The sequence below is a fragment of the Xenopus laevis genome, chromosome 7L (genome assembly GCF_017654675.1).
Source record: "Xenopus laevis strain J_2021 chromosome 7L, Xenopus_laevis_v10.1, whole genome shotgun sequence".
Classification (NCBI taxonomy): domain Eukaryota; kingdom Metazoa; phylum Chordata; class Amphibia; order Anura; family Pipidae; genus Xenopus; species Xenopus laevis.
Genome location: NC_054383.1, coordinates 131,150,710 through 131,164,531, shown reverse-complemented (window position 1 = coordinate 131,164,531; position 13,822 = coordinate 131,150,710). Strand labels below are relative to the sequence as shown.

At 43.2% G+C, this 13,822-nt stretch overlaps 1 protein-coding gene across 5 annotated transcripts in view; it reads left to right on the top strand.

Moving 5' to 3' along the window:
- The window catches only part of mag.L (myelin associated glycoprotein L homeolog), a 71,036-nt gene extending 58,200 nt beyond the window's left edge, over positions 1-12,836 (top strand). For 4 of the 5 annotated variants that reach the window (XM_041569740.1, XM_018226652.2, XM_041569741.1 and 1 more), the window contains 8 exons: positions 742-1,110; positions 2,232-2,528; positions 2,660-2,917; positions 4,141-4,401; positions 4,590-4,877; positions 5,118-5,214; positions 6,123-6,216; positions 12,032-12,836. In XM_041569740.1, coding sequence (XP_041425674.1) covers positions 742-1,110; positions 2,232-2,528; positions 2,660-2,917; positions 4,141-4,401; positions 4,590-4,877; positions 5,118-5,214; positions 6,123-6,216; positions 12,032-12,196 — 1,829 coding nt within the window. In that variant the 3' untranslated portion in view covers positions 12,197-12,836. Of the gene's footprint in view, positions 1-741; positions 1,111-2,231; positions 2,529-2,659; positions 2,918-4,140; positions 4,402-4,589; positions 4,878-5,117; positions 5,215-6,122; positions 6,217-7,251; positions 7,293-12,031 lie in introns of all 5 variants that reach the window. The other variant, XM_041569743.1, reaches the window with a different exon arrangement.
- The last annotated feature ends 986 nt before the right edge of the window (positions 12,837-13,822 follow it).

Genomic DNA, 13,822 nt, shown 5'->3' with positions numbered 1-13,822 from the left:
TCAATGAAGTTTTTGAGAGTTTAGGCCTTCCTGGCAATTGCACTGATAATAGACAATTGCCTAAACACAAAGCTTGGAGACTAAAGGCCGTATGGGCAAGAGTACTATTAGGGCCCCTTCTGACTTGATGAGAATAACTAAATATTAGTCTTCAGGGCCCCATCAATGGGGTAGCTCAGAAACAATGGCTATAGCTGTACAGGTATGGAATCTGTTATCCAGAAACTCATTAACCAGATAGCTCCGAATTAACGGCAAGGCCATCTCCCATAGACCCCATTTTAATCAAATAATTCACAATGTTAAAAACAATTTCCTTTTTCTCTGTAATAATAAAACAGCAGCTTGCACTTGATCCCAACTAAGATATAATTAATCCTTATTGGAAGCAAAACCAGCCTATTGGGTTTAATACATGTTTAAATTATTTTTTTAGAAGACTTAATGTGTGGAGATCTGAATTACAGAAAGATCCCTTATCCAAGTCCCAAGCATTCTGGATAACGGGTCCCATAGCTGTACTGTGTGGCTAAACCAATATTTGACACTGTACAGTAAGACCATTTTCCAATTTTTTTGGGCCCTAGAGAACCAAATTGGCTTATGATAGCGGCAGTGAAGGAAGCCTCGAAGGGATTGGGGTTCAGAGAGCAGACTCGAGTTTTGGGGTCCAGTACCAATGCATACTCCTTATGTCTTTCCAGCCTAATGCTAATGTATATATGTTTTTATTTCTCCCAGGTGCCTTGAGTAGACAATGGGCTGCTTGGATGCCACAATCGATCTCAGCCTTCAGGGATACCTGCGTGTCCATTCCATGCACCTTCAACTACCCTAACGACATCCGCCCCTCTATCATCCACGGTATCTGGTACTTTAACAGCCCGTACCCCAAGAACTTCCCTCCTGTGGTTTTGAAAACAAAGACCAACACAGCCCACGACAACTACATGGGCCGCACAAAACTGCTGGGAGATATCCAAGAGTTCAACTGCACTCTACAGATCGATCGACTAAGCATGGACCTGCAAGGAAAATACTACTTCCGGGTAGATTTGGGAGGATACAACCAGTACACTTATTCAGAACATGCCAACCTCTATATGTTGGGTATGTAACACTGGGTGTAACTTAAAGCACAAAGTTGCTTGTGTTTTATTCACAGCAGGGTTTTCCCCACATACAAGCACTTTTTAATTCACACAACACAGGTATTCTTAGCCACTATTAGGCTAATTCAGGAAAATTACAAATATTTAACTCAAAGTCTATAGGTGATTTTTTATTTGCTTTTCCAAAACTGCACACATTCTCTTTCTTCCTGGACAGAGAGCTCACTAACAGCCCCTATTCCCCATGTGGTGACTCATCAATCCTGGCTTCTTCAGCCTCAGTGAACACAGCCCCTGGTATTTGTTATGTTATAGGTGTGGAAATATGCGAGGCCTATGGTAAAAATAAGATAGGGCTGTCCTTAGCTGGGGCCCACCAAGAGATGCTCTTGTACCCTGGCAGTCCATTCAAACCCTACTAGCAGCCTAATTATACTTAATTGTGAATTTAAAGGGATACTGTCATGGGAAAAAACTTTTCAAAACGCATCAGTTAATAGAGCTGCTCCAGAAGCATTCTGTGCTGAAATCTGTTTCTCAAAAAAGCTTTTAACAGATTTATTTATATTTAATTTTGAAATATGACATGGGGCTAGACATATTGTCAGTTTCCCAGCTGCCCCCAGTCATGTGACTTGTGCTCTGATAAACTTCAGTCACTCTTTACTGCTGTACTGCAAGTTGGAGGGATATCACCCCCTCCCTCCATTCCCCCAGCAGCCTAACAACAGAACAATGGGAAGGTAATCAGATAACAGATCCCTAACACAAGATAACTGGTAGATCTAAGAACAGCACTCAATAGTAAAATCCAGGTCCCACTGTGACACATTCAGTTACATTGAGTAGGAGAAACAACAGCCTGCCAGAAAGCAGTTCCATCCTAAAGTGCTGGCTCTTTCTGAAATCACATGACCAGGCAAAATGACCTGAGATGCATCTACACACCAATATTACAACTAAAAAATATACACTTGTTGGGTTAGGAATGACATTTTATATTGTAGAGTGAATTATTTGCAGTGTAAACAGTGTCATTTAGAAATAAAAACGACATCATAACAATCATGACAGAATCCCTTTAACATAACTGTTGTTAACTATTCATCTGTTTTTCAGATGAGCCATTTGTAAGCCTACCTCAAGAGATGGTGTCAGGTTCTGAAGCAGAGTTGACCTGTCGGGTCCCTGACAATTGTCCTGACATGAAGCCCTCTGTCAACTGGATGGAGATTGAAGGGCTGGAACACCATTCGGTCTATGGCAGCCTTGAGGAAAGCAGTTCTACCTGGACACAAGTATCTACCCTTAAATTTGTTCCCTCTTACAAAAACAATGGGCAGAGACTAAGCTGTAAAGTGAGCTTCCCAGGGACGGACATGGAATATAAAGGATTTGTTACGATGAATGTGAAGTGTAAGTAAAGTACGAGCTAGTTCCTTTTCTCATCATCTACTACAGTATGCAGGCTTACAGATAAAGGAAAGGTAGATGATGGCACTCGTGCATTGAAAATGACATGAAGTCTTGCATTGTGTCTCTTTCAGATGCCCCACGCATTGTTGATATCAACTCATCCTTTGAAACAACAGAGGGCACCCAGGTGGTGTTTGTGTGTGTGGTCGACAGTAACCCGGTGTCCCAAGTTGGGTGGTACAAAGAAGGAGCATTGATAAAGGAAGAAGTAACCGGCAACCTGACTCTGGAACTGGACTATGTGACCTTTAATCACGACGGGATTTACATCTGTGCAGCAGAGAATGAGTATGGCAGAACCAACAAAACCATGGGGCTGGCAGTGATGTGTAAGTCACGCATGGCCAGCTGAATATTCTATAAACCAAAGAGTAGGAGCATTTTCTTTGAGTCTAGATCACTTGTACCCCAACCTGCTCTGTTAAAGGAGAAGGAAAGGTCTAGCTAAATATAAGCAAGCAATATAATTAAGCATTATCAGAAAGGTCTAGATAAATATACCAGTAAACCCTCAAAGTAATGCTGCTCTGAGTCCTCTGTCAAAAGAAACACAGCATTTCTTTCCTTCTATTGTTTACAATAAGTTTAACCTGTTTTCAGCTTAAACCTCCAGGGCTAGGGCTTGAGCATGCTCAGTTTGCTCCTCTCCCTCCTCCCTTCCCTGTTGAAATCTGATCTCAGAGCTATGAGTGAGCAGGGAGAGACTCAGGCAGGAAGTGATGTCACACCAAGCTAATATGGCAGCTGCTATCCGAAACAAACGGAGACAGTGTCTAGAGCTGTTTTTTCTCAGGTATGGAAAAGCATTCTAAGAGCAGAGACACATGCTGCTATTCAGGGAGATTAGTCGCCTGGTGACAAATCTCCTCTTATCCGGGGCAACTAATCTCCCCAAACTGCCTTACCGCCGGCTAGAATGTAAATCACCGGTGGGATGGCTTGATTTTATGAAGCTGCCAGAAGTTGCCTCACGAAGTAACTTCAGGCGACTTCGGAAAACAAATCGCTCCGAGTGCCATCCCGCCGGCGATTTACATTCTAGCCGGCGGAAAGCCAGTTCGGGGAGATTAGTCATCCCAAAGAAGAGGAGATTTGTCGCCGGGTGACTAATCTCCCTGAATCTCAGTGTGTGTCTCTGCCGCAAACAATAATGGTGTTCTAGCTTGCTCTGTTGTGGCTAATCTATTGGCAAACTATTGGTAGCTTTCCTTCTCCTTTAACATACCACCCCACTCCTATCCCCTCCTAGTACTCCTTTCTCTCCATGGAAACCCACAACTCCTCCAATTTGCTCCCTAAAAATTTAAAAATTGCTTATACTATTCATACACTGGTCAATAAGTTGATGGTCTGCATCTGATCCAATCCTGCCTCTTCCCAAGCCAGGTCAATGTTCCTCTATGATTTTTTTAATCGACCCACCCTTACACTAGGCAACTCCTTTATATATATATATATATATATATATATATATATATATGCACAAATACTGAAATACACCACCACTTTATTCAAGGTACGCCGATGCCTATAACCAGTATCTGTCTTGTAGATCCCCCATGGAAACCATCTGTGAATTCGTCGGCTGTCGCAATGGAAGGGGAAACAGTGACAATTCTGTGCAACACGCAGGGAAATCCAGATCCCATTATCTCCATTGTGAAGGACAAACAAGTGCTCACTTCTGTGATCTTCGAGAATGAGTTGGTGTTGGAGATCCCGGCCATCACCCATGAGCATGATGGGGAGTACTGGTGCACGGCCGAAAACCAATATGGCCAAAGCAACAGTTCATTTAACCTCACCGTTGTGTGTAAGTCCCTATGGTGCTCTAAAAGCATTATGGTGGGAATGTACATGACTACTAGCTGGAGTCTACATTGGCTCCTCATGATCTGCTTGGCTCTCATTTATAAATGGGATGTACAAGATGAATTATGAAATACAATGCTAGAAAGGTTGCCCGTGGTTACAAGACCTCCTTTTTTTCTTTTCTTCCAGTCTCACCGTTGGTGCTGCCTGAATCCAAGTGCACCGTAAGCAAGGACACGGTTCAGTGCATGTGCACAGTCAAAGCCAACCCTGACCCTTTCATTCTGTTTGAACTTCCTGAAATGAACCTAACTGTCAGCGAGGGGGATCCAGAATTTGTGTACTCTCAGAGGAATGGGTACATAGTGAGCAGCATTCTGACTCTACAGAAGAACAGGGATCTACCAAAACCCATACTATGCTCAGCAATCAATCTATATGGCAAGAAGGTCCATGAGCTCCCATTCCCTGATACTGGTAAGAACTACCTTTCTCTATGCTGTACAGTTAGTTAGGTCAAAGCAGTTTGTTGGCCCATCTACCTATGCTTCAGTAAGTAGGACTCTACATTAGTAAAGCTCATATGGCTAGGCCAGGCATGGGGTTTGTTGCCAAGGGAGCTTTAATTATTCCTCTTCTATTGCCAGCAGTGCTGAGTGCTATTGTTCTTTATCTCCTTTGTGCCTTTATCACATCCTTCATGTGTTTTGCCAACAGATACCCTAGTATGGGCAAAGGTTGGACCAGTTGGAGCAGTCGTCGTGTTTGTGATTTTAGTGGCAGTCGGAGGCTACTTTATAAAAACGAGAGAGAAGTAAGTGCCTTGATTTCACCAAAGCACAACACAAATACTGTTACTTTCTGTCAATATTATCCCATGTGCCAACGGCTTAATATGAAACAGCTGCTATTGTACTGGGAGTTGCCCGGCTGCATTATGGAGCCTCCAGGGAAGCCTTTTGGGATGTAGAAGTGAAAGGTAATACGGACTGAAAAACAGATTTATAAGGGGAAAGAAGCCAAGGTGGGTGGTTCACGTTTTACTTCTTGAAACACAACCACACAGTACAATATGGAAACACTAACCATAAAGTAGAAGATGCTGCAGCTAGGATACAGCTAGAAAAATATTTTTGGAAAAGGCTATATCCATATGCCTTGCTTTATGGCCAAAGGTCAAGAACATTTGATGGGGTTTAGCTCTACCTCTAATACTAGCAGACTATGTTCTGGGCCACCTAACCCTAACTGCTTATTGCTCCTAGACACAACATCTTCTAGCCATGCACTAACCAAAACCTCACTGGGTTCACCAACCTGGCATAGAATAAAGATTGCTTGCCCCAGCTCCAGAACATGCACCCACCCCAAGATCTACTACTGACTACTTAGTCTGCCCTAAGTTCTCTCGTGACTTCTACTCTAAGAAAAGCGATTATCTAGTTACTCCTAGGGGTTCTACCATTTATTTGAGGTACTAGTGTCAACATGTTCCTTGCATTTCTGTTACAATTGCACTCAATGCTGCTGCCTTTCTCCTGCCTCCTTTTCTGAATGTAGCATAGTTGCACTTATTGACATAGGGGTGCCCTTGGCTATACCTGATTTGGAGGTGGTTCCCACAATGTTCTCCAGCAAGTTCCTCAAGTCATGGATGTAAAATGTGTTGTGTTTCATACTTTTTTTTTTCATACTTTTTTTCATACTTTTTTGTCCTTGTAGAAAGAATATCACTGAAAGCTCAAGTTTTATACAAACAGAAGCATCTCCAACGTCCTGTAGTGGCAACGGCAAGAAGAATCTGGGAAAAATAGAGGTAAGAACCTGTAGTAGGGACTGAGGTCCATTGTGAGAGCCAATCTGTGCCAGTTCCAGTAACCCAGCAATAATGGCTGAGGCATCCTGAACCATAAACCTTTTTATTGACCTTTAGTGATCACTGCAATTGGGAACATGACCCTTAAGATGCTGGATTGGTCTCCAGGGGTTCCTCTAATTCCATTATGGCACTCATAAAATGTCAATTCTTCAAGACTTATCAGAGGGGAAGGTAAAATATTGACAGTGGATATTGTAGACAGTGATGCTACCCAAGAGGGTTATCTTATTACAGTTAAATCCCTATGGATAGTTTTTCAGCGGAGCAGTACACTGCCCCGCCATATTATATCACTAGTTCAGAGGTATGTGATAATACAAGCACTCTGTACTACATACAACTCTGCGTCATCCAAGCTGACAAGCTGAATGGTATGTGTACCAGGTTAAATAATACAATGGTGCATTCCACAACTTCTATAAAAAATGGACTCCTCTATCATTCAGCTTTATAAATAAAAATTGCCCGATATAGAGATGGGAGGGCATTTAGCATGTCTCCAACTATTTGGAAGTTATATTCTTTACCCAGCATGCAACTGCTACATTTATTCTGCATTCTGCCACTAGGTGGTGCATGCTGTAAATAGTCATAGGAAAGAAAACTGCTAAAATCCTTGGAAAATTGTATTGCTGCTTCCATAAGTCTTTATCAGACCTGATGGATGTCAGGAGAATTCTATGTTTATATACAGCTAGGCTACAGACCAGACAAGCCCATATCCCCATAGTACTAGAAATGCAATATAGTAAGCAGATAACTCAGCTATGTCTATTATTGAGAAACTCAAATGTGTCCAGCCAATGACTCCAAAACTCACAAGTTTTGCTGCTGGAGATGCTTAAGGTATTATTTCAACAACTGCTGCTGGACGTCTCTGTAGTAGATGGTACACTACACATATTAAGTGATATAAGCACCAGAATTGGAAAGGCCCTGATTTCTTAGTGACTGCTCTCCCTTCTTTAATAGTCAGGAGAAATCAGCTCGCTGGAAGGCAAATGACTGAAAAGGTATGTACTGTCCTGCTTGTGTGGCACTCTATCTCTTAAATGTAAATGTTCTGCATTTGGTGAAATAATATTGTTATTCAAAACTGGGAAAAGAGACAGACCAGAGCTGCCTTTAGATTGGGTCCAAGTATAACAAACTTCCCTTGGTCACACATAGTTACTTTTATTGAAGGGAAGATGGTGCCTGTAGTAGCAATGACATAATAGTCTATTTGAAGGGAGTGTGACTGTGGGATAGCAGGTATAGTAGGGAGAGATGGTGCCTATAGTAACAGTGGATAATAGTCTCTGGGAAGGGAGTGTGACTGTGGGATAGCAGGTATAGTAGGGAGAGATGGTGCCTATAGTAACAGTGGATAATAGTCTCTGGGAAGGGAGTGTGACTGTGGGATAGCAGGTATAGTAGGGAGAGATGGTGCCTATAGTAACAGTGGATAATAGTCTCTGGGAAGGGAGTGTGACTGTGGGATAGCAGGTATAGTAGGGAGAGATGGTGTCTATAGTAACAGTGGATAATAGTCTCTGGGAAGGGAGTGTGACTGTGGGATAGCAGGTATAGTAGGGAGAGATGGTGCCTATAGTAACAGTGGATAATAGTCTCTGGGAAGGGAGTGTGACTGTGGGATAGCAGGTATAGTAGATAGAGATGGTGCCTATAGTAACAGTGGAATAATAGTCTCTGGGAAGGGAGTGTGGCTGTGGGATAGCAGGTATAGTAGTGAGAGATGGTGTCTATCGTAACAGTGGGATAATAGTCTCTGGGAAGGGAGTGTGACTGTGGGATAGCAGGTATAGTAGGGAGATATGGTGCCTATAGTAACAGTGGATAATAGTCTCTGGGAAGGGACTGTGGCTGTGGGATAGCAGGTATAGTAGGGAGAGATGGTGCCTATAGTAACAGTGGATAATAGTCTCTGGGAAGGGAGTGTGACTGTGGGATAGCAGGTATAGTAGGGAGAGATGGTGCCTATAGTAACAGTGGATAATAGTCTTAGGGAAGGGAGTGTGACTGTGGGATAGCAGGTATAGTAGGGAGAGATGGTGTCTATAGTAACAGTGGATAATAGTCTCTGGGAAGGGAGTGTGACTGTGGGATAGCAGGTATAGTAGGGAGAGATGGTGCCTATAGTAACAGTGGATAATAGTCTCTGGGAAGGGACTGTGGCTGTGGGATAGCAGGTATAGTAGGGAGAGATGGTGCCTATAGTAACAGTGGATAATAGTCTCTGGGAAGGGAGTGTGACTGTGGGATAGCAGGTATAGTAGTGAGAGATGGTGTCTATAGTAACAGTGGGATAATAGTCTCTGGGAAGGGAGTGTGACTGTGGGATAGCAGTGATAGTAGGGAGAGATGGTGCCTATAGTAACAGTGGATAATAGTCTCTGGGAAGGGACTGTGGCTGTGGGGTAGCAGGTATAGTAGGGAGAGATGGTGCCTATAGTAACAGTGGATAATAGTCTCTGGGAAGGGAGTGTGACTGTGGGATAGCAGGTATAGTAGGGAGAGATGGTGTCTATAGTAACAGTGGATAATAGTCTCTGGGAAAGGAGTGTGACTGTGGGATAGCAGGTATAGTAGGGAGAGATGGTGTCTATAGTAACAGTGGATAATAGTCTCTGGGAAGGGAGTGTGACTGTGGGATAGCAGATATAGTAGGGAGAGATGGTGCCTATAGTAACAGTGGATAATAGTCTCTGGGAAGGGAGTGTGACTGTGGGATAGCAGGTATAGTAGGGAGAGATGGTGCCTATAGTAACAGTGGATAATAGTCTCTGGGAAGGGAGTGTGACTGTGGGATAGCAGGTATAGTAGGGAGAGATAATGCCTATAGTAACAGTGGGATAATAGTCTCTGGGAAGGGAGTGTGACTGTGGGATAGCAGGTATAGTAGGGAGAGATGGTGCCTATAGTAACAGTGGATAATAGTCTCTGGGAAGGGAGTGTGACTGTGGGATAGCAGGTATAGTAGGGAGAGATGGTGTCTATAGTAACAGTGGATAATAGTCTCTGGGAAGGGAGTGTGACTGTGGGATAACAGGTATAGTAGGGAGAGATGGTGCCTATAGTAACAGTGGGATTAATACTTTTTTAAGGAACTTCTGCTGCAGGTACAGTAGGGTAATATGGCTGTAATTGGCACTTTAGATCAGTGCTGCCCAACCTAAGACCCCTTAGTAGTATAACTGGTGGCACACCCCCAGGACACACCAATACTAAAGAGTACTGGGAGGCAGATTTTTATAATTCCAACTAAATGAGAATCAGTTTAATTGTGTTTTATCCTCTGTGAACCTGATATGTTCACAACATTCTAACAAACCTCACCCAAAGCACAAGGTTAAGAATCTCTTCTTCAGATTTCAGAGTTTGTTTATGAAAAAATAATCCGTTTGATACACAAAAGATTTAGTTAGTTAGTTTTGTCCATGAGCTGCATGACTACAGATATTAAACATTTGTGTCATCCATCAATTTTGTATTCGCCAAATTTGGAATCTTTCACAAAGGTTTTGATAAAAAAACAAATTTATTTTGGTTGGCGGTGGGTCTCATGTCCTAATTTAACACAGAGTGTTACATGACACCATAGGCCTCTCTCTAAATATTCTCCTCCTGTCCCATTGGGTTCAATTACAAGCAATTTATTTGTACCTCACTTCCCAAATAGGGGTAACAGAGCCCTGCCCAGTAGGTCAGACTCTCATGTCTGGATAACAGATTATTTCACCACCGGCAGCCCCCCGAGGTGCCATTACATATGTCCCGAGCAGTCTGTCATTATTCGTCTGAATGGCTCTAAAATAAAGTGTCACCTGTTCTTGTGCTGATCTGTGAAACTCTCCGTTCTTACATAAGCATACAGCTGAGTGCATGATACAATAAACTGTGTGCAGATATGTTGCATGTTTTCTGTAAAATGTTATTATACCTTAATTAATACCAGTCTGTCTTGTACAAAACTGTATCTCATGAGTTAAAGTTAAGGTGTAAACACACAGGCATCCCCCTAACAATGCCTACCTGTCCCCTAACTTACTTGTCATTGAGACATACACCTTGGTGAATACAGTGCTGTCTGTTTTCAGGAGCACTGTATTCACATATAGGCATCCCCTCTGCCAACCCCTACCTGTCCCCTAATTTGCTTGTCACAGAGACATGAACCATATTGAATACAGTGTCATCTAATTTCAGGAGCACTGTATTCATGAGGGGCAGCAGGCTGGAAACATATAGGCATCCCCTCTAACAACCCCTACGTGTCCCCTTATTTGCTAGTCATTGAGACATGAACCATATTGAATAGAGTGCCATCTGATTTCAGGAGCACTGTATTCATGAGGGGCAGCAGGCTGGAAACATATAGGCATCCCCTCTAACAACCCCTACGTGTCCCCTTATTTGCTAGTCATTGAGACATGAACCATATTGAATAGAGTGCTATCTGATTTCAGGAGCAGTGGCGGGAGGGTGTAAACACATAGGCATCCCCCCTACCAACCTCTACCCATCCCCTAACTTGTTCATCATTGAGACATGCACCCTAGTGAATACAGTGCCATCTGAGTTCAGAAAAACTGTATTCCTAAGGATCAGGAGGCTGTAAACACATAGACATTCCTTCTACGAAACTACCTGTTAACAAACTTACTTGTCATTGAGACATGTACCTTAGTGAATACAGTGCTGCCTAATTTCAGGAGCACTGTAATCATGAGGGGCAGCAGGCTGGAAACATATAGGCATCCCCTCTACCAACCCCTACCTGTCCCCTAATTTGCTCATTATTGAGACATGCACCTTAGTGAATACAGTGCTGACTAATTTCAGGAGCACTGTATTCACAGGGGGCAGCAGGCTGGAAATATATAGGCATCCCCTCTACTGACCCCTACCTGTCCCCTAATTTGCTCGTCATTGAGACATGAACCTTAGTGAATACAGTGCCGTCTGATTTCAGGAGCACTGTATGCATAAGGGCAGGTATTGAGTAAACACATAGGCATCCCCCCCTACCATGCACCTTGGGGAGCCTTGTACTTACCAGGATCCATAGCCCTGTTGTGAGCTGTGGATATACATTATTATCTACCAGGTTCAGACTGGGCTGGTAAGACACCAGGAGAAATCTTGATGGGCCCACGAGCCCTACTTTGTGCCTGGGATCTGTGGAGTTTGGGGATCAGTTTGCATCGGCTGCAAGAGGAGGTATGCAATTGGGGGTGGCTGGAGAGTTTGCACTAGGCAGCGGACCTAAAGCTGCCATCCTTGGCTGGGGTCCCCTTGCATAGTAGCTCCCAGTGGGCCTCAAACACACCTGGTCCAACACTTTCAAGGGATCAGTTACAAAGTGGAAGGCAGGATACAAAGTACAAAACTGAGCACAACAAATATATTTGCACTTTCCCGCTTTGTCTTCGACTCTTTTTGAATTACTGCAGGTCACTGTCCTGGCCTGATAAAGACGTGAGAACTTTAGTTGCTTTACAAACACTTTATAATTCTTTGTGTTGTCATGACAATTTGTGCTTTGTGTTAAACCCTTTATTTTTGTGTTTCTCTTTTATTGCCCTCTATTCGCCTTATCCTGTTTGTTGCCTGTCATTCCTGGAACTTGCATGCTAAAAATAAATATATATATATACATGTCAGGAAATCTTTCTTGCTTGCCTTATTACCAGGCCACTGTTCTAGATGCCCATGGAACTGACCCTCGCTCTCCCCTTGTCTTTTCTAGAACCAATTTCTCAGCATTTCAGAAAAAATCCTACTGAGCAAGAGGCAGCAACCATCACACGCGGATACGGACTATGCAAACATTGACTTTACAAAGAGGAATGTAAAAGACAGCTTCACCTCGCCCGAGGAGCTTACCGAATATGCCGAAATTCGGGTCAAATGACGGGCACTCATCTAACAGCACAAGCACAACTGCTACTCGCAGCCTGCCACCCCCAAACAGACTACGGAGAAGCCATTTTTATTTATTATTAGGACAGATACATCCTACCCAGATTAGCTATTAAAGACTCACAATAGAACCATCTACAGAAGATAGAATTTGTTTTGCTTTTAAGGTTCCTCCATGATTCTTCTCAAACTAAAACAATGATCCATCATCTCCAGTACATTTTGGATTTTTAACATTCTTTCTATTGAAAGACCAGCAGTGGTTGCCAATATTTTATTGACATTGAGCCTACATATCCATGCTGTAGACATGGGTTTTGGCAGTATTAGTTTATCCAGATGTGATGAGATCCTGGCCTACAAAGCTTTGTCCAGGTATAGAAACGGAGGCACAGTGAGGCTGACCAGCTTGCCTGAAGTCAGCACCCCAAAGCTTTATTTAGCAGTCCTGAAACTTTGAGGGTTGGCCCAGTAGTCAGGTCCAAAACAGCAGGTGAAGGTCCCAGCCTGAAGCTCAGTAAGGGTAAGATCTGAGGAGAATTAGCTGTCCTGGGGACCCCTGAAACTATAGCAAGGTGACTGTTACCCCAATGTTTCTATATATCTGTAACCTTGTTGTGAGCTAAGGGTGCCCAGCCTGAAGGCCATTTAGGGTGAGATTTGGGGTGAGTGCTTATTTGTGCCCTGGGTATCCCTGGAACTATAGCAGGGTGACTGTTACCCCAATGTTTCTATATATCTGTAACCTTGTTATGAGCTAATGGGGCCCAGCCTGAAGTCCAGTCAAAAGCTTATTTGCTGCACTAGGAACTATTGGAACAATAGCAGGTTGACTCTATCTTTTCTGTAGCCTTGTTATTAAATTATAAGGGCTCTGACCAAATATTGGACCCAAAAGGAGAACTTTAACCCCTCCTAAATTGAGTTGCACCCACAGGAACCCTCTTTCTTCAGCCATGGAAACATATCCTAGTCTTTCACAACAGTCACTACTGTAAATATTCATTCATGTGGCAGTGGGTGAGTAAATGCTGTGTTCTGTATTATGGATTTATTTATGCCCTGTATCTATAATACTCTGTGCTGTTAGCCGCTGAGACCCAAACCTTATATTTATTACCCCCCTCCCATAGATAATATTTGCTTACATTCTTCACTTGCTGGAACAGATAGTGACAAGGGTTATTTTTAGTTCAACATGCTGGTAATTTTTTGTGGCTCCTTTCCATCAAATAGCTTAGTGGATTTTACAGATTTACTAAGCCTCAGAAAATGCAGGATGGTATGCTGGGATCAGGAATGAGAGTGCTAGTCCCTGGCGTAAAGAGAACTTGCTGGGCACCAAGGCAAAATATTCCTGACTTTTGAGAAATGTACTTGTTTACCAGGGAAACCCCACATCAGTCAGGACCCAGTAGCCCCACAATGCTTCTTGGGCCCTCAGAGTCTGTTCCACCCATTGATCTGCTCTGGTGGCAACATAATTCAATCCCTGCCCCTTCTGCTGGTTTTGTGGGTGCATTGTGTTCCATTAGATCCCTCCAGAGACATTAACCAACACATTCCGATTAGATGGCTTAGCACATGAAGTTCAGTAACACTAGGCAAGGACGTTTTA